The 26,930-nt window shown below is 42.8% G+C and overlaps 1 protein-coding gene across 1 annotated transcript in view; it reads right to left on the bottom strand.

Moving 5' to 3' along the window:
* The window catches only part of ZNF704 (zinc finger protein 704), a 163,694-nt gene that overhangs the window by 99,251 nt on the left and 37,513 nt on the right, over positions 1–26,930 (bottom strand). The window contains exon 2 of the mRNA XM_045004454.1: positions 16,472–16,719. Within this exon, the coding sequence (XP_044860389.1) occupies positions 16,472–16,698 (227 nt within the window). The 5' untranslated portion in view covers positions 16,699–16,719. The remainder of the gene's footprint in view (positions 1–16,471; positions 16,720–26,930) is intronic.

Raw genomic sequence — 26,930 nt, 5'->3', positions numbered from 1 at the left:
AGATTATCCCAGTTTTCTCCCACAGAACACGAATACCTGTAGTCATTGGGTGGTAACGACTGGCTAATATTGACTTTTTAATGGCTTCCACTTTATTTTTATTCCTGGAACAACAGAATAGTTTGTCAAGTATCAGGGGGTAGCTGTGTTAGTCTGTATCCACAAAAACAACAAGGAGTCTGGTGGCACCTTAAAGACTAACAGATTTATTTGGGCATAAGTTTTCGTGGGTAAAAACCCACTTCTTCAGATTCATGGAGTGAAAATTAAAGATGCAGGCATTGTTATACTGACACATGAAGAGAAGGGAGTCCCTCACAAGTGGAGAACCAGTTTGACAGGGCCAATTCAATCAGGGTGGATGTAGTCCACTCCCAATAACTGTTGAGGAGGTGTCAATTCCAGGAGAGGCAAAGCTGCTTTTGTAGTGACCCAGCCGCTCCCAGTCCCTATTCAAGCCCAAATTAATGGTGTTAAATCTACAAATGAATTTTAGGTCTGCAGTTTCTCTTTGAAGTGTGTTTCTGAAGTTTTTTTTGTTCAAGTATGGCTACTTTTAAATCTGTTATAGAATGTCCAGGAAGTCTATACTACGGGATTATTCCGATTTTACATAAACCAGTTTTATAAAACAGATTGTATAAAATCGAGTGCACGCGGCCACACTAAGCACATTAATTCGGCGGTGTGCGTCCATGTACCGAGGCTAGTGTCGATTTCCGGAGCGTTGCACTGTGGGTAGCTATCCCGTAGCTATCCCATAGTTCCTGCAGTCTCCTCTGCCCATTGGAATTCTGGGTTGAGATCCCAGTGCAAAAACAGTGTCGTGGGTGATTCTGGGTAAATGTCGTCACTCAATCCTTCCTCCGGGAAAGCAACGGCAGACAATCATTTCGCGCCCTTTTTCCCTGGATTGCAGTGGCAGACGCCATAGCATGGCAGTCATGGAGCCCGTTTTGCCTTTTGTAACTGTATGTGTACTGGATGCTGCTGACAGACGCGGTAGTCAGAAAGGTAGTCAGAATGTCACAGCTAAATACAAGGTCAAACAGCAGCATTTTAACTACTTCTGGTAAACCAAGGGACCGTTCAAGGTGAAAGTGGCCCATTAAAACCCCTGTAGTCATAGGGCAAAACAGGGGGATTAGTGGGTTACAGATTGTTGTAATAAGCCATAAATCCAGTGTCTTTATTAAGATCATGATTTTTAGTATCTAGCAAAGTTAGAAAAAAAAGTTAGCAAAGCACTTTGGTAGCCACTAAAAATCATGGTCTTAATAAAGACACTGGATTTATGGCTTGTTACAGGAATCTGTAATGCACTAACCTCCCTTTTTTGTCCTACAACTGTAGGGGTGTTAACAGGCCACTTCACATTGAATGGTTCATTAGAATAAGTGCTAGCTGCTTATGCTAAACTATCTGTTTGACCTTGTATTTAGCTGTGACACTCTACCTTTCCTAGACCTGAGGAAGAGTTCTGTTTAGCTCAAAAGCTTGTCTCTCTCACCAATAGAAGTTGGTCCAGTAAAAGATATTACCTCAGAACGTTTGCCAATTTAGGTTGGACATATTCCTGGAGGTTTCATCACATGACAAACTTTAAAGACTAATATCTCATTCCTGGGGACTCCAGGACAATCCTGGAGAGTTGGCAACCCTATATCTCACCCACCTTGTGTCTCAGATACAAGAGTGGAGGTGAGAAGATGAGAAACCCAGACAAGACTGTGGGAGAGAAAGAGATACTGAGAAGTTTGCAAAGATCCAGAAGAACTAATTCAAGGAACTGAAAGTAACAAAGACACCAAATCATATTCCCCAAGATAATATTAAAAACAAAACTGAAGGCAGCCTCTTCACTTAGGAACACAACTTTGCTCAATTCCTCATAGACCTGCTTTATATGTAAAGCTGGGGTTGACATAGCTACCACACTCAGAGGCATAAAAAATTCATACCTGAAGCACTATGCCAACCTAACTCCTGTTGTAAACCTAGTAAGGTCAACAGACCATCACTCAGGGAAGTGGAGTCCCTACAGCAATGGAAAAATCCTTTCCATAGTGCAGTATAGACATAGCCTTAGCTATGCTGCTTCTGCAGTAAAATGTTTCTTTTTTAAAAAAAATCGCCCAATTAAGCAGATCTTGGAGTAAGGTGGTTCCATTTTCAGACACTTTTCAGGAAATATGCACATTAAGGTTGGCCAAGCACAACATCTCCATTATCCTCTCCTCTCTCCTGGAACTGACCAGAGGAGCAGTCATCCTCCATTAAAACTGATGCAGTCCTTCCCCTCCTTCCCTGTAAGTGGCACTGTGCAGGGGAAAGGGTCAGTTCTGCCCTCTTTTCTTACTATCCCTTCCTTGCCATGTACAGCAGCCTTAAAGGAAGACAGACTCTGGAAGCTAGGAGAGAAAAGGCAACAGAGATGAGGAACAGAAGGGAGGACCTGAGGCAGGATGGAGGGAGAAGAGAGAGAAAACAGAGTACCTGGGATGGAAAGAGGACATAGGGCAATATGCTGGTAAGATAAAGGAACAAATGGAACTGGAGGAAAAACAAACAAAACCAGAGAACTGAAGAGAAGACAGCCAGTAGCAAAGCAAGCAAATGAAGGGAGAGACACAGGGAGAGTGTTCAGTTGAGGTAAAAATCAGGGATAAAGAAAGAATTTCAAAAGAAAAAAATATGTCTTCTAGGGGAAAAAAGGTTGATTTTAAAAGTTTTATGTAACATTTTCAATCAATGGGGTTTGATTAGAGGTCTGACTGCTTACAGAAAAAAAACACTGGGGAGGTGGTGCTAGCCCATCTTATACTCTTTGGGCCTGGTTTTAATAAACACCTACGGTACCTAAAAGAGAGGCTAAAGGTCAATATACACATATGCCCGTAAGTGAACCAGGTGCACACTCCAGCAGATATTTCAGACACACTTGAATATACACGCTCTGATGTTGTGCTTGCATTATGTGTGTAGTCAGATGTATGAACGACATGGAGATCATTACAGAAAGCTGTTAAATCTGTAAAATTATGGCCTGTCTCTTTTTCTCCATATACACCAAGAGGTTTTGAAACCTGAACTGATCAGATACCACCACCACCACCTGTGCCTTGTCTGCTGCTTGCTAACCATCATTCTATTATTCAGTATTTGTTATTACTTGTATGTCAGCCATCTTGAAATTAAACAGGTAGTTCTTCCCCAGTAATAGTACTTAGACAAGATCATGCTGCAACAGTAGTTTCCTACAGACTGTCCATTCAAATGAATGGAACGTACATACTTCTCTAAGCACTGGAAATTAGAGTTTGATTAAAATTACTTGGTATATATTTGCCACTGACTGGACTAATAACTGACATGCCTTTGAGAGAATTCACTGAACTCGAAATAAAAGTCTCTGCAAAGTGCTTAAGCAATGAGCTCAGCTAATATGTTTAAAACCAGAGACATTGCCCATTATATTCTCAAAAAATATAGTAAATTAGCAGGTAAAGTGCATTAAAAGGATCTTGAACAAAACAGAAGAACCATTGCAAGCTTATAAGAAATACTCGTCCGTACAGAAAACGAATAAGCGTTTCATACTGAAAAATAAAAAAAAAGCTTTTTACTAACTCCATTTGCACAATACCTTAACCTCCCAAGTGCTGTTATAAATATATACAAGAGTATAATAATCTCAAAGAAAATGCTAGCAGCTCAGCAGAAAGTGTGCATCCCTTTAAACAAATCTAATTTATCTAACATAATACTCCTGCCTTGTATGTTACTGTAAAAAATATTTGCTACTATCAAGTGGATTATTATGACGAGGATGATTTGTTATTCAGGTTGCATTAGTGCCTACAATGTGCTAGCCACTTTCAAAACATAGAGGAAGATGTGGTACCTGCCTTAAATAAATACATCCTTTTATAGAATGCTACTATAAAAGAGAAAGACATTAAAATAATAAATATTCCTCCTACCTATGTATCTTAAATCACTTTGATATATGGATGTCCAGATTATTTTAAATGCCTGATTTGTATGTCCCTCATTACTACAGCATTTGAGTACCTAATAATCCTTAATGGATGTTTAATGCATGTAAAACATCTTGTAACAACTGTAATTAGAAAATCCTTGAAAAGTGACCTTTCATCTATATAGATCAGGGGTAGGCAACCTATGGCACAGGTGCCGAAGGCGGCACAGAAGCTGATTTTCAGGGGCACTCACACTGCCCAGGTCCTGGCCACCGGTCCGGGGGGCTCTGCATTTTAATTTAATTTTAAATGAAGCTTCTTAAACATTTTAAAAGCCTTATTTATTTTACATACAACAATAGTTTAGTTATATATTATAGACTTATAGAAAGAGACCTTCTAAAAATGTTAATGTATTACTGGCATGCGAAACCTTGAATTAGAGTGAATAAATGAAGATTCGGCACACCACTTCTGAAAGGTTGCCGATCCCTGATATAGATCCTTCATCAAATATAGACCACTGGTCAAATTTGACTCTATTCTCAGTGAAGGTAATAAGGTTGTGAGGTCATTTATTAGTGCAGTGTTTGGTCTTACAGTTATAAATAAAACTTACGTAAAAATCTCAGATACAACATTACGATAAATATGCAAAATTGTCAACTTTCCCACCTCCAGTTTGTAATAAAGTGAATCTTGCACAGAATACACCAGAGTTGCTATTACATAATAAAACTCATTAACTTCTAAAAGTTGGTTAAAAAGAAATGATCGTTTGCAATTTTGGTACCATGTAGAGAGTAACATCTTCTGTCTGAATACTAATCTTATCTTTGCTGACCACCTGATATAACATTTAAGACTACTGTCTAATCTAGGATGTAATTGGGTTTTTTTTCCATTTGAAAATGTTTTACCAAAATTCACTACAGACATGAACATACTAAACATACCCATATACATGGTAATGTTTTCTTGCCTGTTTATTTAATAGAGGCAAAAAGTTAAAACCCATACCCATTGGTTTTTTTCTTGCACGAGAAGCACAGATGTTTGGCACTTCAACAGTGATTTTTTTGTACAACAGTTAATGCAAACCACAAGGAAGCTACTTTTATTGACTATTGCCAGCTGTTTAGCAGTATTATGAAATCACACATTTTTTTTTGGAGGAATTAAAGTTTGAGAACAAGACATGGATTCACTCTGATGGCTAATAGATAAAGCAGCAATGACTATTGAATGCAACTGAGCCACTGCCTAATGTTCTTTGCCAATTAAGAGACATTTCTCCTCTGTGCATATTAGAAGAATTCATTGGAATATGCTTGGTAATGAGATCACAGTCCTGCTGGCAACTTCGTATAATCAAACAGTGAAAACAATTCAGCCTCTTCTCTTGACTTCTGGTAGGATAAGGTGCTAACCACTTTTACAGATGGAGACAAGTGGATATGGGCCATAGTAAACCATCTTCACTGATCAATAGCAAGATTTTTGGAAAAATGGTAAACCTATTACATAAATACAATACCATCTTCTAAGTCTGCTTCTGAAGCCTCATACATAGAAATATCTCAAACTGTATGTCCAACACATAGGAGACTTCATCATTATGATGTTTAACTTGATCATATTTATTTTATTTTGACATTTTTACATTTTTCTCATGGATAATTTCATTATAAGTCATTTTTGTGAGGGTCAGAATAGGACAGCCAGCATACAAATGTTACTCCTGGGGGAATTCTGCGCCACTGTGTAAGCGCAGAATTCGTGTGCCCTGCAGATTTTTTTTGCTCCAGAAAATACATTCTGCTGGAGAGGTGCTGCAGTTACTTCTTTTGCCCACCAGGGGCTGCTCTGGCACCAAAACAGAAGCAGCCAGCTCACCGCTCACTGGCTATAGCAGTCAGCATCCAATAGGGAAAGAGCAGAGGCAGCACTCCTCACAGCACCCTGCTTGTGGGGCCAGATGAAGAGGCATGGGATATGGGGGTGGGGGGAAGCAGACCGACAGCTTGGGGCACACGGGTCTGCTGGGGGGGGTCACAAACGGGTTCAGAAGGCCTATGGGAAGGACAGACTGAACCCAGGGCTGAATGAGAGTAGGCGTGCAGGGGCACATGGGAAAAGGGGCAGATGTGCCTGACTGATTGGGAGAGGCTAAGGGACAGCCAGGGTCTGCATGGGGGAGGCTCCCCAACTCACTAACAATCCTTCCCCCCCAAGAAAAAACATTCTATACTTCTCCCACCCACCCCCAACAGCCCTCCAGGTTCAATCCCAGGCTCCTTCCCAGCAATTACTTCCCTCTCTCTCTCAGCTCCTTCATTACCCCTGATTCCCCCAAGCCTTTGGGCTGATTCTGAGGGGTACGGGAAATATGTTTCTGTATTGTAGTTTTAATGAATTATTACTCAAAGTTCTATATTAATATGCCTACTAAGGAATCTATTAGTAAAAAAACATTTCCTAAATCTTTTATTTTGTCTATACTGTTACTTATTGACAGGTATTTTTAAATAAAAAAATTGAAACTGGCCTAATTGTGTTATTTTGACAAATAAAATATGCAGAATTTTGCGCACAGAATTTTTAATTTTTTTGGCACAGAATTTCCCCAGGAGTAAAGTGTAAAACACTGGAACAAAACCAGGGGGATAAATTCAGAATAATGTGAGATTCCAAAAATGTTATACTAATACTCAGACTCCCTTATACACTGGTGTAAGCTGCAACCTGTTGAGCCACATGAAGGTTTAATAAAAAGAGATATTGTGGAAACAAGTTACAGTAGTAGGCTGATTAAAGATAATGCTAAAGAAAAGGTTACCCTACATGAATGAACCCCTAATTTCTTCCTGGTCCAACTGGAAAAACTTGTACACATGGCAAACTCTCCAAAACAATTATGTAATAAACACATATACAAAAGCAGAAGTATGCAGACTGACTAAAACTGAAGTAAACACAAAGGCACTTACATGGAAGAAAAAGCTACCCTTCAGGAAGAGATATTCAGCTGGCAGCTGACTGACAGTTCTCTCAAATTCTTTCTAATCCTGTTGTTGGACTAGAAAGATGTTAATACTGCATTTCCCCTCCCCCCAAATTGCACAGAAAAAGGCCTCCATATCACTTATGTCTAATTTATACAAACATTTAAAACAGAAAGAAGTATCCAGCTCAAATCATTGTATGTTAACATGGCAACATAAGTTAAACAATAAATGTAATAATCTTAAAAAGGAAATTCTCATGTTGATATAAGCCCCACATTTGCTTTCTGCAAGACCCACTAAATTGACCGCAGATTGCTCTCCCATTGACTCCTGTACTCCACCGGATTGAGACAAGTAAGGGGAGTCGATGGGAGAGCGTCTCCAGTCGACATCACGTAGTATGGACCCCCATGCTAAGAAGATCTAAGCCAGGGGTCGGCAACCTTTCAGAAGTGCTGTACCAAGTCTTCATTTATTCACTCTAATTTAAGGTTTCGCGTGCCGGCAATACATTTTAACGTTTTTAGAAGGTCTCTCTCTATAAGTCTTTATTATATAAATAAACTATTGTTGTATTTAAAGTAAATAAGATTTTTAAAATATTTAAGAAGCTTCATTTAAAATAAAATTAAAATGCCGATCTTATCAGTTTAGTGTGATCCTTTTCTTTGATGAGTTTTCCAATGTGCGCCACAGCAGGGAGTGGCTGAGGCCAGGAGCAGAGCCCTGGGGTGGCTGCCTGTACCCCAGGCCAGCAGTGGGCTGAGCAGGGCCGGAAGTCTGGACACCGGCTGGCAGGGGGGCTGGCGGCCAGAACCCCAGACCAGCAGCAGGCTGAGCCTCTCAGCCTGCCACTGGCCCCACTCAGTCCACTGGCGAGAGAGGGGCAGCAGGACAGGCTGGGACACGGACACCTCCACCGCACCTCCTGCTGGCCCCAACTTGCCTGACTGCCTGCTGCTTAGGCCGCCAGCGCCAGCCTGCGGGAGAGTTCCGGCAGCCAGCAGCCCCCGCACTGGAAGTGCACCACGCACTGCGCCCCAGCATCGGCCGGCTCTGGGTTCCGGCTGGGTTTCAGTTCCGGCTGCTGGCCCCTTGCCAGCCGGGGTCTCAGCCGCCGGGCTGCTCAGCCCACTGCCAGGCTGCGGTTCTGTTCACCCAGGCTGGCAGCAGACTGAGTGAGGCCGGCGGCCGGGACCTCAGCATGCCATTAAAAATTGGCTTGCGTGCCACCTTTGGCACGCGTGCCGTAGGTTGCCGACCCCTGATCTAAGCTATGTTGACTTGAGTTACGCTATTCACGTAACTCAAATTATGTAGCTTAGATCGACTTTTTCCTGTAGCGTAGACCAGGCCTCAGATCAACAGTAAAGCTTCTATGATTTTCTCTTATTTTAATCCCATTTGCAATCCAAACACTGCAACACCATGATAATGCATTGAGAGCCAGAAATTGTCCATCCGGAGTCAAATGCAAAAAGTAAACAATCACCATTAATGCTGAAATATAAGTAAGATTTTTAAATTATTTCACATGTAATAATCTAAGGGATCTTCAAAAACACAAATATATTTTAATCTTTCTACTATTCCTTTAAACTCAGAGTTACATTGCTAGCTGGTCAAGAATTGTGGCTAGGGCAACTCACCTGGGATGTGGAGACCCATATTCAAGTCCTGCCTGATTTTAAGCAGGGACTTGAACCTGGGTCTCCTATATCCCTGGTGAGTGCCCTACCCACAAGACTACAGGCTATTCTGGAATCTGTCTGCTTCAAAAATTTTCATGAAAAAAATAAGAGAAGGTCTCCGTTTTTGTTCCACACTATAACAAAAACAAATTTCAAAATCTCTATTTTTTTTACAAAATGGAATTCTTGTATTCTGGCCAGCCCCAGTTACATTTTCACAAAAGCAAAGTGCTCTGTATTGCCATCTAGTGGAACTAAAGCATACCTCAGAACTATGCTTCCAAACAGCTGTTAGTCTGGATTTAAACTTTTCTACATTTCTAAAGTTTCATAATCCAAACAAAATAATCAAGTTGCAAGCCCTAGGGCGGCACTCATCTGTCAAGTGACATTTATAAATTATTGCATTTTCAGAATGATTCTTTGTCATTACACTTCTACATCTCACTAAGACCTTCATTCTTATTCACTGAAAAATTCTGTCTCTTACTTACACCTTTATAACAGATATGTTATGGGAAAAATAATATGTGGTTGGGTTTGATTTAGTTTTTTGAAAAGGAAGGGATATTAGCTCACTTAAGTACACTGCGAATTCTGAAGAAGCCTATGTTAAAAGATCTACTTTTAAGATATTCGCATGCTGTGTTAAAGATTCTGTACTACTATCAGTGTGTCTCTGAAGCTCTTATTCCTTGTACACCCCCCTTTGTTTGGAGAGCTATTATAAAGTTTCATTTTAATTGTTGACTTTGGCACCAGAAACAAAACACACAGTTCCTCAGTTATATGGCCTTAAATAATCTCCACTAAATTATTAAAACAAAAAATAAATAAACTGTACTTCTGTAGTGTTCTGTGTCCTTATCTTCAGTCTTCATACACAGTTGCAGAAGTTTGTGTGTTTTTTTCCTAAACTGTAAGCAGATCTTAAATAAACAAGATAACGCCTTGTATAAACAAAGTTACTGCAATCCTTGCCTAGTTTCTTATTGCATCATTCAAACGAAAAAGCCATTTAGTTTGCAACAACTTGCATACAGTAGATTGATTAAAACTTATTGAGGTGGAGAAGACAAGACCAAACAAATTCAGACAAGGGACCTCTGGACAGAGAGTGCTGCTCTGAGAAATTACCCTGTCCCTACTTCCCCAAATGCAGCAAAGATTCCCTAGAGGAGAAAGCTGACGGAGACCATGTGAAAAGGCACAGGGACTTCACAGAACCCCCCACACTTGCAGCAATTTCAACCAATACACTGAATTTGGGTCTGAACTCACAATCACTCTGCTGAAGGGGGTTGTAGGAAAAGACACTGGATATTCCCCCTAGCAGAGCCTTGGAGAGTTTCCTGTCCACTATGGAGGAGTGGGACAATATGTCCCAAAGTGAAGAAAATAATGAGTTCCCAAATAATTACAACTTTTACTAGAATTTGCCTCAAAATTGTAGCAATTGTCACCAAGGTATCCATCACTGTTTTACTGGGTCTAAAATCTAGGTTAGTTTTCCCTCTTCATTCACTAATTCTGCTAGAATACTAGCTTGACTGGAATGTATATAAACAAGAAAAAAATCCTCTCTTGCAAGCAGAACAATCTAATTTAGTTACTTATAGCATAAAATGCATCATCAAACTACTTTAGAGGACATTTTGGCAACCAGGAAACTTTTCATTGCTTACAAAGGCTAATTCTAGCATCCTTCGCTCACACATGCCAAACCACTCTGAGTTCACTGGTTCCTAAATGAACAGATGTATTTCTTCAAATCGCAATTAGTTTTACTAAGGTACTTGTAAACATTAAATTCATTCTCTCTTTTCCTTCTTCGTGGAAAACCCCCATCTCACTGAGGAAGTACATTCTTGTGGTGGTGAAGGGTAAACTTTACTGGCACTTGGAAGACCGAGGTTCTATGCCTTGCTCTAACAGACTTGCTATGTGACAAGCAAGACTCAGGCACAAAATGAGTTACAGGTAGCAAGGGACATAAGACAATAAGAAGAGGTTCTATAGTATCTTAAGAGCAAGAGAAAGACTAAGGCCATGCTTACACTACAAAATTATGTTGGCATATAGTCACCACAGTTATTAAATTGTTTGTGTGCGCGCACACTCGGCTCCTTGTGTCAGAGGTGCCCATCCTCATGAGGAGCACTTGTATCTATTGTATTGTCAGTGTGGGGCACTGTGAGATGGCTTTTGAAAGCCAGTAACAATCGATATAAGCAATGCAATGTCTACATTGACACTGTGTTGACCTAATTACATCCACCATTACTCTATGTTGCTTGGGGAGGGGGTGTTACTAATTCAGTGTAGAGACACATTTACGTCAGCAGGAGCCAAATTTAAGTGAAGACACTTCCACAGCTAGGTCGATGCAAGGCAGCTTATGTCAATCTAATCCTGTAGCATAAGGAAAGTACAGGTCCATTGCTTAGTAGTGAAGGAACGCTAATAACAGATGATGACATCAAGACAAATGAGGTCTTTGATGCCTATTTTGCTTCTGAAGTGATCGGATACTTAACACAATTAATATTAACAACAAGAGGGAGAAATGCAAGCTGAAATAGGAAAAAACCTAGTTAACAATATTTAGATAAGTTAGATGTATACAAGTTGGCAGGGGCTGGTGAAATTCATCCTAGGGTACTTAAGCTGAAGCAATTTGGGAACTGATAGTGATTATCTTTGAGCACTCATAGAGGATGGATGAGATCGCAGAGAACTAGGGAAGGGCAAACATAGTACCAACCATTAAAAAGAGGAACAAAGAGAACCTGGAGAAATATTGACTAGTCAGCCTAACCTTGGTACCTGGAAAGATGCTTGAAAAAAATGATTAAACAAACTAGTAAGCACCAGAGGATAATAGAGTTTTTAGAAATAGCTTACACTGATTTGTCAACAAGAACAAATCATGCCAAACCAACCTAATTTCCTTCTTTGACAGGGTTACTGGCCTCGTGCATAGACAGAAAGATGTAGATGTGATCTATCTGGATTTTAGTAAGGCTTTTGACAGTCCCCCATGACATTCTCATATGCAACTAGGGAAATGTAATATAGATGAAATTACTATAAGGAGGATGCAAAACTGGTTTAAAGACTGTATTCAAAGAATAGTTATCAATGGTTCACTGTCAAACAGGGGGAACATATCTAGTGGAATTGTGGAGGAGTCTGTCCTGGGGTCCAGTACTATTCACTATTTTCATTAATGACTTCAATAATGGAGTGGACAGTATGCTTGTAAAATCTGTGGAGGACACCAAGCTGGGAGGGGGGTTGCTAGCACTTTGGAGGGCAGGATTAGAATTAAAAATGACAATAAATTGGAGAATTGTTCTGAAATCAACAAGATGAAATATTATAAAGACAAGTGCAAAGTATTATTCTTTGGCAGGAAAAAAATCAAATGCACAACTACAAAATGGGGAATAACTGGCTAAGCAGTAGTACTACCGAAAAGGATCTGGAGATTATAGTGGATCACAAATTGAACCAGGAATCAACAATGTGATGCAGTTGCTAAAAAGGCTAATATTCTGGGGTGTATAAACAGGAATCTCAAATGTAAGACATGGGAGGTAGTTGTCCTGCTCTATTCAGCACTGGTGAGGCCTCGGCTGGAGAACTCCATCCAATCCTGGGCACTCACTGTAGGAGAGTCCAGAGGAGAGCAACACAAATGATAAAAGGTTCAGAAAACGTGACCTAGGATGAAAAGTTAAAAACGGGCATGGTTAGTCACGAGAAAAGCAGACTGAAGGAGGACCTGATAGCAGTCATCAAATATGTTAAGGGCTGTTACAAGAGGACATTTTTCAATTGTTCTCCATGTCCACTGAAGATAGGACATGATGTAATGGGCTTAATCTGCAGCAAGGGAGATTTAGATTAGATATTAGGAAAACCTTTCTAACTATAATGGCAGTTAAGTTCTGAAATAAGATTCCAGGCAAGTTGTGGAATCCCTTCACTGGAGATGTTTAAGAACAGGTTGGATAACCCCCCGTGAGGTATGGCCTAGGTTTACTTGGTCCTGCCTCTCAAGGTCCCTTCCAGCCCTACATTTCTATGATTGAACAAAAGGCATTTACACTCTGTGCCTCAGTTTCCTTAAATGGAGATACTAATACTGCCTTACTCACAGGGGTGTTTTGAGATAAGTCTAGTCACTTTTGGGTGGCACTCAGAAAATACAGTGATGAATATCATGAAAACACTGAAATAAACAAAGGCAGGGATCGGCAACCTTTTGTATGCGGCTCGCCAGGGCAAGCACCCTGGTGGGCTGGGTCGGTTTGTTTACCTGCCGTGTCCATAGGTTAGGCCGATCGCGGCTCCCACTGGCCGTGGTTCGCCACTCCAGGCCAATGGGGGCTGTGGGAAGCGGCGGCCAGCACATCCCTTGGCCCATGCCGCTTCCCGCAGCCCCGATTGGCCTGCAACGGCGAACCGCGGCCAGTGGGAGCCGCAATCGGCCAAACCTGCGGACACGGCAGGTAAACAAACTGGCCCAGCCCACCAGCATGCTTACCCTGGCAGGCCGTGTACCAAAGGTTGCCGATCCCTGCACGAACGTTTTCAAATTTTAAACGTTCACTTATTAGAGATGGAGCTGAAACAGAATCCCAGCTCTGAACATTTGTGAACTTCACGGATTTTCACAGCTGGCTTCTATCTCTAGGGGCCAGAGCAAAACCAGTGGTACCGCCACCTTCAGACTTCGGGGAAGCTCTGATCTAGTCTTGAACTTTGCAGCTCAATCGAATCATCCTTTACCCACTCCCAGTACCACAATATACTTCAAAGGCAGAACTTGTAATAAACAAACTTGGACAACTAGACATATTGGAAGGCATTCCGTTGAGCATTACATACGAATAAATTTACTATGCAGACATTTTACAAGGCCTTTGCTGAAACCTCAATGTCAAAATTAAAAAAGAAAAAACATACAGGAACACTTCAGGTTAACCTGGACCCCAGGACATTCACCACAACATTACCTATAGTAGTTTTTAGCCAATACAAACAAGAGAATCTGGAGAAGTTTGAATCATCGCAGAAACTGTGTGTGTGTGTGCGTGTGTGTGCGTGTGTGTATGCGTGTGTGCGAGAGAGAGAGAGATGTTTTCTAGCATTCTAATTTTCAGAATTTCTTAGAGGAAGCATTTGTGACCTTGCACCCCATAATGCTTTATAGAAATATGCTTATGAGTGTAAATATGACATAACAGAATATGTTTTAAGCTAGATATGCCATGTAACATATCTTTGCAAAGGTTATGTTCTACTGCATGTATTCATCCTATTCGTATGCATGTATCATTTTTATATCTGAAGTTATGAGCGTTGGCTCTATGCTTGTATTTAAAGTGTTTGCTGTAGAAAGCACCTAAGGTAGATTTGATCAACATAGTGTGAAGGGTTATTCAAGTATTTGGGAGTACTTGGCTAACAATGGACCTTGAGAGACGCCAATCCACATCTAAGCTTTCCTGGGAATGTTAGGTCTAACATGTGGGCAATGGCTCAGCCTGTAAAGAACTGAGTCATGCATGGATATGTGACTCGCCCATGTGACTCCAAAACTCCATCTTGCAGCTGTGATTCTACACAGGGGAAGAGAGGGGTTTCCACCCACAAGACAGAGACTATATAAGCCCCTGGAAATCCCTCCATTTTGTCTTCAGCTGGCTCAAGAGATAGCCTCTCCACCCTAAGGAGATGCCTGAAAGAAACTGGAACAAAGGACAGTAACTACAGGGGTGTGAGTGATTGCTGGACCCAGACTAGGAGGCTAGTCTGTAAAAGAAGCTTACTGGAACAACTCTGAGGGTGAGATTTACCTGCATTTAATTTCCTACTGTATTAGGCTTAAACTTGCGTGTTTTATTTTATTTTTGTTTGGTAATTTACTTTGCTCCGTCTGTTATTATTTGAACCACTTAAATCTTACTTTTTGTATTTACTAAAATCACTTTTTACTTATCAATTAACCCAGAGTAAGTATTAATACTGGGGGGAGGAACAGCTGTGCATCTCTATCAGTGTTATAGAGGGCAAAAAAAGTATGCGTTTTCTCCTGTATAAGCTTTATACAGGGTAAAAAACAGATTTATTTGGGGTTTGGACCCCACTGGGAGCTGGGTATCTGAGTGCAGGAGACAGGAGCACTTCTTAAGCTGTTTTCATTTAAGCCTGCAGCTTGTGGGGGACATGGTTCAGACCTGGATCTGTGTTTGCAGCAGGCAAGTGTGTCCGGCTCAAACAAGGCAAGATACTGAAGTCCCAAGCTGCCAGGGAAAACGGGCTCAGAGGCAGTCCCAAAGGGGTTTCTGTGATCCAGCCCGTCACAGCATTCTCTTGCTCTCATCCGTAAACGGTGTATAGATCTCACAAAGTTCCATAAGATTTCAAACCATCTATATTCCTCCATTTCTACAGACACACAGCATGAAATTCCCTCTCTAGCTGTTACTTAAACTCAAGAAAACATACAAATAAACAGTGTCATCGCCTTCTCACCTGGGCATTTGTCAAGTTGGAGGACTGTTATTTATCCCCAAATACTCATCTTGAGCAGTTTAACCAAAAGTGGAATTGTTTAATAAAATTACCTACGTTTGTGTGCATTTACAGCAGATCCACAGTGGGCAGAAGTGTAATAACATGTACAAAGTAAAAGTACACGCAACTGTTTACACCACAATGGCTCAGACATGTTTTTAGTTGAATTATCCACACTCCATCCCACTTCCTGGGAACACAGATTTTTCTTTCCTTTGTTACCTTCCCCTTCATGTTTATTTTCTTCAATTCATTCATTTCCTTTCTCTCCCGCTCTTCAATAGGCCTCATTATGACTCAGTCCTAGGGGTTTAATGGAGAATAAGACCCCATATTCTCCCTTGAGTATCTGCTCCATGTTGCGGATGCAGGTACGGTGTGCGGTAGCAACAGGAGAGCTGGAACGAGGGGGAGGGTAAGAGGGCCATGGCCCTCCCACTTTTTACAGGCCATAAGGGCAAGCAACATAGGGGGAAGGGGCAGAGAGGAGTGAGTGGAGGTCAGGATCTTGGGGAGAAGAGGCAGCACAGGAAGGAGGCCTAGGGGGGAAGGGGCAGCTGGCAGGGGGGACAGGGCCACAATTTGAGCACCAGTGCCCCCCACCCCCCGCTTTTAGGGACCTTCAGCCACTCCTGGAGAGCAAGCATGCAGGCAGATGGGATAGGAGTGGGAAGATCCTTGGCACTGTCTCCATCATCAATCTCTGACTTGTCAGGGGCACACATCCTTCCCCAGGTTTCTTCTAGGGCGCCTCAGCTATGCACTACACCACACTGGGTCTCAATGTAAAATAACAACCTCCATTTCTCTGTTTATACTATTCCATCTCCATTTTTCTCTCCCCCATCTCCCTTTATTGGGACTCAGTATTTGTTTCTCTTTTTAAAAAAATCTCTTCCAGAGCACTTAGCTGTGCAGCTAAGTGGATTGAAACTTACTATACCCTGTACAACCATTCATGACAGAGAGGGAGCAGAAGAAACACATGCTGGTAAGGTTCAAATGCTTTCAGTTTCTGGTTTTTGTTATTGGTATGTTTAGTTCTCCAGCTGACACTTCAGAAGAACAGTTTAATGCTTTACTTTGACCTGCTGGAGAATGCCTATTAGCCTCACTGTGCCAACAGTACCAGTAATCAAACTTTCCTCCCCTCTTCCACTAAAAGACAAAACAAAACATGCTTTTAAGAGTCTGTCCTTACCTTGCTGGAGGCACATCAATATTTGAAGAAACAACCTTGCGTTTCTGTTCAAGAAGACAGACAGAACGAGTGTTTTCTTTTTCATGCTCATGAATTCTGTTTGGTTTTTTGGTGTCTGCAGTTTTTAAATCTTCCTCCCTCATGGCCAACAGGAAAAATTGTTGGTCTGGTAATTTTTGACTGATGTCACTTTTTAGGTCATCCTGTTGAAATGCAGTGAAGGTCATGTCACGCTTAATGCTGCCTGCCTGCAAAATTAAAAGCAATTATTATTACATTTTCCTTTATTTCTCTTAAAAGGGGAAAAAATTCAACACTCCTCAGGCAATCACTTCTATTTAGCATCATTAACTAGGCCATTACCACTTTGCCCTTCACAGACTCTAAAATTGCTGTCATTTTGCTTCAAAAGAAATTTACTAGTGACAAAGGCAGTCCAGACAATAATATCATTGTTTTGGGAAGCAATTCCTGACTGCATTATAAGGTAAGCAGCTTCAGATAACTCATGATTCTTAACCTAAGAATAAATCAAATAACTAAGTATTATATATTCACACACACACACACACACAGTCTTTATTTGGAAATAAACAGAAGAATTCACAATTTATATGGATATCTTTCTAAAATGAATCCAACATGGCTAGCCCACCAAAACTTTATTACACACACATACACACACACACACACAATTATTGCACAGCATAACTGTAAATATCATTTGGAAGGAATGTGAAGTGTGTTTTTAAAACAACTGGGAGGCTTCCGAGAAGTAATTTAATCATTTGTGTTTTACTTGAAAATAAAGATAACATATTTAAACCTGTCTCTCTCCCCCCTCTTCCCCATAGAAGAACCTGATTCCTGATTGCAGGAGTATGAATTATTGGCCACGTCCTGTTTGACCATTAAACAGAAACTGGCAGTTCCAAAGAGGCTGTTTCATAGCAGCTATGATAATTTGCCACCACTTGGCCTCTTCTACAGGGAGATTCAGACCCTCACACTGTAAAGGTGCAAACACACAGGAGGGCTGTTAAGAGACCAGCCTTTATTTCCTGACCCCAGTCACACAACATGGGTCAGGGTTACAAAAAGTTGTGACCCTTAAATACATGACAGTGGTCAGTATTCACTCTGAGCCTTTCCTCCAGTCCTCCTCCTCTCTGCCTCCCCTCCTACAAAAGGGAGGGCTACACGCTTTAGATGCTTCCACTTCAAGTATTAGGCCTGGTCTACACTATGAGTTTATGTCGAATTTAGCAGCGTTAAATTGAATTAACCCTGCACCCATCCACACAACAGCCGTTTTTGTCAACATAAAGGGCTCTTAAAATCGATTTCTATACTCCTCCCCGACAAGGGGAGTAGCGCTGAAATTGACATTGCCATTTCGAATTAGGGTTAGTGTGGCCGCAATTTGACGCTATTGGCCTCCGGGAGCTATCCCACGGTGCACCATTGTGACCACTCTGGACAGCGATCTGAACTCGGATGCACTAGCCAGGGAGACAGGAAAAGCCCCGCGAACTTTTGAATTTTATTCCCTGTTTGCCCAGCGTGGAGCGCTGATCAGCACAGGTGACCATGCAGTCCCAGAATAAAAAAAGAGCTCCAGCATGGACTGTACGGGAGATACTGAATCTGATCTCTGTATGAGGAGATGAATCTGTTCGATCAGAACTCCGTTCCAAAAGATGAAATGCCAAAACATTTGAAAAAAATCTCCAAGGCCATGATGGACAGAGGCCACAACAGGGACTCAGCACAGTGCTGCATGAAACTTAAGGAGCTGAGACAAGAGTACCAGTAAGCCAAAGAATCAAATGGACGCTCACGGAGGGAGGGGCGACTGACGACTGTAGCTATCCCACAGTTCCCGCACTCTCCGAAAACCATTTGACTTCTGGGCTGAGCTCCCAATGACTGAAGGGTCAAAAACACTGTCGTGGGTGGTTCAGGGTATATGTCGTCAGCCCCACTCCCCATGAAAGCAAAGGGAAAAAAATCGTTTCTCACCTTTTTTCAATGTCACTGTATGTCTACTGGATGCTGCTGGCAGATGCGGTGCTGCAGCACTACACAGCAGCATCCCCTTGCCTTGCGGACAGCAGACAGTACAGTATGACTGGTATCCATCATCATCATCCTGCGGGTGCTCCTGGCTGGCCTCGGTGAGGTCGGTCGGGGGCGCCTGGGCAAAAATGGGAATGACTCCAGGTCATTCTCTTCTTGAAGTTTTGTCTAATGGAAATTCAGTCCTGCCTGGAATATCATGGCAGCTGGAGGCTTCTGCCTCAGGCTGCTCTCCCAGTCAGAAGCACTGCGTGGTCACGCCTACCGCAGCCTACCCCTTGCTACCAGGGATCATAATCAGATACTTAGACCTCTACATTTTGCTGCAAATAAAAAAATTAAGTTGCTGTTTAGAACTGTCCCCCAACATACATATCCTGGGACATTTTGTATTTTACCAGTGTCAACCAAAGGCCCACACACAAATGGAGATTCAGTCCTGCCTGTGCTTCTATCTTAGTGCTTATCCCAGATTCCCATTTTCAGCTATAGGCTGAGCAAGTGCAGAATGGTGGTTCACTCTACTTCGCTGTAAGCCAACCGCCCTCCCCTCCCCCCTTCGATCTCTGCTTGCAGAGGCAATAAAGTCAGTGTTGTTTCAAATTCATGCATTCTTTATTACTTCATCACACAAATGGGGGGATAACTGCCACGGTAGCCCAGGAGGGGTGGGGGAGGGAAGCAACAGGTGGGGTTGTTGCAGGGGCACCCCCTAGAATGGCATGCAGCTCATCATTTCTGTGGGATGTCTGGGGCTCTGACCCGGAGCGGCCATTTGCCTCTCTGGTTCTTTAGTAGGCTTGCCTGATATTCTAGGCAGGACTGATTTCCATTAGACAAAATGTAAAGAAGAGAATGACCTGGGGAGTCATTCCCATTTTTGTCCAGGGGCCCCCGACCGACCTCACCGAAGCTGGCCAGGAGCACCCATGACAGCAGCAGACGGTACAGTATGACTGGTAACCGTCTTTGCTAACTTGCAAAGGCAAGGGGATGCTGCTGTGTAGCACTGCAGTACTGCGTCTGTCAGCAGCATCCAGTAGACATACGGTGACAGTGAAAAAAGGCTGAACGGGCTCCATGGTTGCCGTGCTACGGCGTCTGCCCGGGCAATCCAGGGAAAAGGGTGCAAAATGATTGTCTGCTGTTGCTTTCACGGAGGGAGGATTGACTGACAACATTTACCCATAACCACCCGCAACAACCCAGAATTCCAACGGGCGGGGGAGACTGCGGGAACTATGGGATAGCTACGGGATAGCTACCCACAGTACAACGTTCCGGAAGTCGACGCTAGCCTCGGTACATGGACGCACACCACCGAATTAATGTGCTTAGTGTGGCCGCGTGCACTCGACTTTATACAATCTGTTTCCAAAAATCGATTTCTGTAAAATCGGAATAATCTCATAGTGTAGACATACCCTAAGAGTACCTTCTGGGACTGGGGCCAAGGGAAAAAAGCCCAGAGGATCATGCTTGCAGCTCCTAGAGGTAAAGGAGCCTTCAACACTCTTACTAGCTCAACATGTAACCCACACACCTCCAGGGCAGCAATAGTTAAAGAATTTCTGTTTTATTGTTTTTTGTTTTTTGTTGTTTTTTTTTTAAGATACCAAAAAGCATTCCCAAACACAGGCTTTGGCAGAAGCCTTTGATAAGAAGCCTTTCAAAGAACGAACATTTTTAAAATAAAAATAAAACCAGAAAAGACATATACACAAACCAATACCTGAGCATTTAAAATAAATACATCAAAAATACAAAACAATGCTTGCAAGCAATCTAGTACCTGGGCATTCACTACATGATGTTGCAGAAATATTCTTGTAAGCTTATGAGATGAAGGTTTTCTAGACCATAAATGCAATATTTTGCCTTTCATGTCTGAAAATCCAAGTATAAAACAAAATATTTTCATGCTGTGCATAGACTCAGGAAAGAGGCAGAACCTGCTGCTGGCTCACGGGGTTTGGACTGGCTCACAGAAATAGCCAACTACCACAACTCTCCTCCACTTGCAGAGTTTCTGGTTTACCTTGGCCCAGACATCCTTTTTGTTCTCTGGCACAGTGTCGGGGAAACTTTCAGCAAGTACTCTGATCTTTCCCCATGCATTTCTAAGAAGAGCAGCCTTGTTTCTCCCGCTGCAATAAGACACTCTGCAATAAGCTCCAGGGGTATGATCACTGTGAAGAAGCCAGCTGCGTATGGGCCCAGGCAACCTCAAGACATCTTGATGCTTTCTCTGGGCCTTTTGTATCCTCCAAAGTGATATAGCTGCCAGTATCCTCACTGCCAAAGTTCAACAGTGTTTACTGCATTATCCCTACATTTACCCTGGACCCGACATCTAGCCCTGCACCCATCACACCTAAAGGGTTTCAAAAGTACCCCTAGACGCTCACCATGGCATGCGCTGGTGCACGAGCCTGATGCAAGCGGATGTGACTGTGACCTGTTCAGATGTTTTATACAGATCTATATGGGAAATATTTTAAGCAGCTGTGGCATTTATTTTGATGTCTACTAATCCCTTAAATCTAACAATGGCTGCCTCTCTGGTTGTTTATCAGTGACCTCTTGGCTGGGACATTCTTGAGGGCCACCCCAGCTATGCCTGCTGAAAGACTGACCTTGATCAGGAGGGGGAAAAAGTCAGGAGAGGACCTGTTCTTGGAACTCCTCTAGTGGTCCAAGTTCAAAAACCGTGAAACCAGGGAACACATACAGGGGGGTCTCTTCCAACCCTAACAATGTCCCTGCTTGCAGCTTGTTAAGAAATCTTGTATTCCTAAAGATGTGAGCATCAAGAACCTTTCCTGACCAGCCAGTGTTAGTGTCAGTGAAATGTCCATGGTGATCTACTCATGAATGCATTACCATGGAAAAGGGAAGGAATGGACGGTTCGGGGTATGCATCCCATCCATGGCCCCACCATAATTAGGGAAGCCCATTTTGCTGAATCCATCATTTCCTTTCCATTGCCCGGAGTTACATCCTGTGCTACAGAACACATTTAATGGCCTTACACACCTGGATGATGACCACCCCCACCACAGATTTTTCCAGCACTGAACTGAGATTGATAGTCATCTGGGGTTCCAAGCTTCTAGAATAGCCACCCATTTCTTCACTGTCAAAACAACTCTCATTCTGGAGTGTCTTTACTGAAGAGCTGGGCCAAGCTCAGCACACAGTTCCAGAAATGTGGCCTTCCACAAATCCTGCAGCCACTGCTATGATCCCATATTTGCATCACGATGCAATCCCACTTTTCCATGCTAGTTTCATGAGCCCAGAACTGCCACTCTACCATGTGTAGTTGGTCAGTGAATGGCTGCAGCAATTAGCAAAGGCCACTGATTGTCTGCATCATCCAGACATCCTCAGTTATCTCCAATTCATTGCTGCACACCCAGCTGTCATAGAAACGAGTTCTGCAAACACAGTACAATCAGTTGCTTGGTCTCTAAAACAGACATGATAGGTCTACTGATCTGTTCAGTATCTATACTTCTCACAGTAAGATGGCAGAGATCGAAAACTGGTACAAGGAAGAGCAGGTTCTGGGATGGTACAGTGGCGCTTGTGAGAATTTGACCCCAAACTCCCATAATACCCTGAGAGGAGTTCTGGTATCCCACAACGCACTACAATCTTTCCCCAGAAGGCAGTGTACCGGCCAGTGGTGCAGGGGACACTGGAATACCCATCCACATCTTCTACCAACACAACCCATCACTGAGGATGAGCTCACTTGCAAATGCAGACAAGTTAGATTGCACTCTAGCAATATGGCCATATTGGCAGCTGTACGTCAGTGGAAATTTTACAAGTAAAACTTCCAGTGTAGACGTATCTTAAGTAAACTACCTCTTTTCCCCTCCAAAAAAGGTCTCCTGACAAATTATTAACAACAGAGCAGAAAGATGCTTGTTGCTCCCAAACATCTCTATGTATAGTTTTTAAACATCGGCAGGTACGAGAATGGTATGTTATTTTCAGTTCACAGGATAGATAATTATGCCAAGTTTGTTCTGCTATGAAAAGCACATATCACCACAGGCACATAAATACTTAGGACAAATGATTTAATGTGTGTCTCATTCTAATGTTTCCATGGCAGGACTACTAGCAGTTTCAACAGAAAACTGGAACAGTTACTTTAAAAAATGTAAATAGTAGAAAGCATTAGTCATTTTATACTTCTTGATGCACAGCCAGTTGACATGCTACTGAGAAAATTTGCCTTTCCACTGTCTTGGAAAGCAAAACACTCAACATGTAAACAACTAGAACGATGAACTAAGATACAGATGGTATAAATTTGGTTGTGGTAATGGTGATTATATTTAAAAAAAAACATTTAAAAAATAGACTAGAAGTCCCTCCTCAAGGGCCTCATGCGTTCGCTCAATTTCCATCAATATTGCTGTAGGGTCAGAATTTACACACACAAGCGCGCACACACAAACGTGCAAACACACACAAAATGTCAGTGTTAATGCCTGTGCAACCTTAATTTGGCTCCTGTGCGTGCTACATTATGACAGTATTTAAGTACATGATCGCATACTATTTTTGATTTCCACATGACCCCTAACATATTCAGTGCACAGGATGGACATTTTATGTTCTCCTAATTGGTCAATGTGTGCCCCCATGCCTTATTTACTTGACACTATTCAAACCTTACTCAGAAGGCACAATTTTTAATTTCCTCATGGGCTTTTCTATGGTGCTCATCAGTAAAGGATCTTAGTGCTTCACAAACATTAATGAATTTATTTTCACAATACCCCTGTGAAAAAGGGGGTATATATCATCCCCATTTTTCAGATGAACAAGTGAGGCACAGAAATGAAGGTCAAAAGCATCCACTAATTTTGGGTGCCCAATCTGAGATGCCTAGAACCTCATTTTTCACAAAGTGCAGCATCCATTGACTTCAGTCGCAGCAGTGAGTGCTCAGCCTTTCTGCAAATCGGACCCCGGGATCTCAAGTCAGACACCCAGAATATCAGGAAAACAAAATTAGTGACTTGCTGTGAAAAGTCTGATTTATGAAGATTAGGACCTCACAGGGACTCTGTGGCACAGGCAGGAAGAGAATCCAGTTAAACTACCTTAATTATGACAATGACCACCTTCTTCCTACAATCACCTGCTTCATTCACTACACACCTTCCAACTTCTGTAACAAATGAGACAGGGGTCCTACAGAAAACAGCTGCCTTCACTACACAACCATTTAATCCCCAAAACAGGTCCACCCCTTGCATTGAATGAGGCTGGGGCCTTGGTAGGAAAAAGTTATATGATCATGTAATTAAAGGCTTTATCATAATGCATATGCACCAGCAGGTTAAATTAAGGTTGCACATGCAACTTTAATTCTGGCATTTCCTAACTTTTTAGTGCTTGACTTTTCAACCTTACCAATGTTCTGTTAATGTAGTTTGTGTGTAATTTCACAACTTTTTAAAAAGCATGGTGAAAAAACTAATCCCGTGTGCCATTATACTGACATCTACAAAAGGTCATCACCCAGGTTGGGAACCTTTAGATCAGATGTCCCCAAACTGTGGGGGACACGCTCTGGGGAAAAACAGTGTAATAAGGTTATTAGGTAGTGCAAGGACCTGACAGGGCCACACTGAAGAGCCTGGGGCAGCAGGATGCTCTGCTCAGCAGAGGAAGTGGATAGGGCTCTGTGCAAGGCAGTCTCAGCTGCCAGGACTAGGCTCTCTGCCTTTTTCACTTTCCCACTGCTGTGGCAACAACCAACAGGCAGTTACTCTCCTCTACTGAGGAGGCTGGAGAGGACTCTATGAGCAGGGAGTAGAAGGCTGTACCATAGGAGTACTGCCCCCTCTGATGGATAGAAATCTCTCCTGACCCCAGAACTTCAGGATGGCCCCAGGGCACAGAGCCCCATCTGCTTCCCCTGCCAAACACAGCCTGCGCAAGGGAAGCGGACAGGGCCAGGGTCAGAGGAGGTTCTGTCCAGCATGGGGAGCACTACTCATGGGATACAACCTTCCACTGACCCCAGTATGGCCCCATTAACTTCCCCTGTGCAGGGATGGAACAAGACAGGCAGGAATCTGATCCTGGCACCCAAGACTGCCCGAACACTATAGTGAATGGAAGCCTTCCTCAACTGATGCAGGGTGAGAACTACCTCCAGTTCCTGTGGGTACTGGGCATGCCCTCACCCAGCCCCCATAAATACAAAGCATCCATCTCCCCCCATCCCTTAGAAAGGGGGGAGAGTGAGCATGGTACATGAATCTCTGAAAGAGAATCAGCAAAAAAATTTTGGGAACTCTACTTTAGATCTGATGCAGAGACCTCTGCCACTTGTGCTACAGAACATGGAATAGCAGTAGTAGGTTGTCATCCTCAAAGTGGACTAGCATCAGAGGGGGATAGGTCACTTTGCCAGTGGGTTTCACAGATATCTGCCGACAGCAGAGGAATGATGAAACTCGGGAAAGTTAGGTTCCATTCCAAGCTCTGGAGGAGAGTGTGACCTACTGAGCACAGACTTCTGCCCATTCCCCTTCTTTCTCTCCCTCATCCGCAAGTGTGACCTCTTCTGCCACTTCCCCTCCAACCTTTCCCTATCCTACCCCTAGTCCTGTCTCTTCCCCACCTCCGTCTCTTTATTCCAGTCTCATTCTCCTCATCTAACAAATCTCATTCTCCACTCCTCAGGCCTCATCTCAGTACCAGTCTCCTTGCTCAGCAACTCCTAGTCTCACCCATCTGAATTCCCCACCCGAGGCTCCCCACCCCCACCACAGTCCCAGTCTCCTTACCCAGCCTGAGTTCCCTCTCTGCACCAGCTTCTCATCAAATCAGTCTCTCTCTCTGATCCTGGCCAATCACCAGCCCCACACATGCTCCCCAGCTCAACTGGCTTCCAGTCCCAATCTCCGGACTCCTCCTCCAATCTCAGTGTCCCCCTCCCGACTCCTCAACCCAGTCTCTTTGCCCAACCAGTCCTATTCTTCAACCAGCCTCCTTGTCCCAATCTACTCTCCTGCACCCCACCCCCCATGGAAATTTGGGGGAAATTTAGCCACTAAAATTTAAGAAGTCGCTACTGAGCATGTGCAAACTGTAATTTTTCAGACTTATAACTTGGCCAAATTTGGGTGGATTTTCTTGAGGAATAATGCCTTTGGCTGTCCCAACACAAACTGAAATCTATATCTTCACAACATCCTCATTGGGAGTTAGCCTCTTAACTTGCTCATGATACGCACGGAAGGTTAAATGGATATTTTAAAACATATTTTAAAAGTGTTCACCATGCATTAAGGATATCATTTTACGTACAGAAAGTAAACTCCAACAGCCTCCACAGAACACTGGGTATATTTTTATGTATATGACATATAGAATCATAGGACTGGAAGGGACCTTGAGAGGTCATCTAGTCCAGTCCCCTGCACTCATGGCAGGACTAAGTATTATCTAGACCATTCCTGACAGGTGTTTGTCTAACCTGCTCTTAAAAATCTCCGATGATGGAGATTTCACAACCTCCCTAGGCAATTGATTCCAGTGTTTAACTACCCTGACAGTTAGGAATATTTTCTTAATGTCCAACCTAAATCTTCCTTGCTGCAATTTAAGCCCATTGCTTCTTGTCCTATCCTCAGAAGTTAAGGAGAATAATTTTTTTCCTTCCTCCTTGTAACAACTTTTTACGTACTTGAAAAAGCTGTTATGTCCCCTCTCAGTCTTCTCTTTTCCAGACTAAACACACATAATTTTTTCAATCTTCCCTCATGTTTTCTGGACCTTTAATTTTTGTCGCTCGTCTCTGGACTCTCTCCAATTTGTCCACATCTTTCCTCAAATGTGGCGCCCAGAACTGGACACAATATAGTATAGTATATATTATAGAAGTACATTCTCCCATTGGCCCCTAAACGTGGGACAAACTCCCGCATCCTGAGCTCTTCTTTCTTTCACTTTTCATGAAGCTTCCATTCTAAACGGATATCCACTGTCTGAGGCTATGTCTACACAGCAACTAGTCACCCATGACTGGCCCATGCCAGCCAACTTGGGCTCGCAGGGCTTGGGTTGCAGAGCTGTTTCATTGCCGTGTAGACTTCTGGACTCGGGCTGGAATCTGGGTTCTAGAGCCCTGCCAGGTGGGAGGTCCCAGAGCTCAGGCTCCAACCCAAACCCAGAAGTCTAGGCAGCAATGAAAAAACTGTTACCTACCTTTTGTAACTGTTGTTCTTCGAGATGTGTTGCTCATGTCCATTCCAATTAGGTGTGTAGGTGCCACGTGCACAGGAGCCGGAAGGTTTTTCCCCTAGCAGTACCTGTCAGATCGACTCAGGTGCCCCC

The sequence above is a fragment of the Mauremys mutica genome, chromosome 2 (genome assembly GCF_020497125.1).
Source record: "Mauremys mutica isolate MM-2020 ecotype Southern chromosome 2, ASM2049712v1, whole genome shotgun sequence".
Taxonomy (NCBI): Eukaryota; Metazoa; Chordata; order Testudines; family Geoemydidae; genus Mauremys; species Mauremys mutica.
This window is presented reverse-complemented; position numbering and strand designations above follow the sequence as displayed.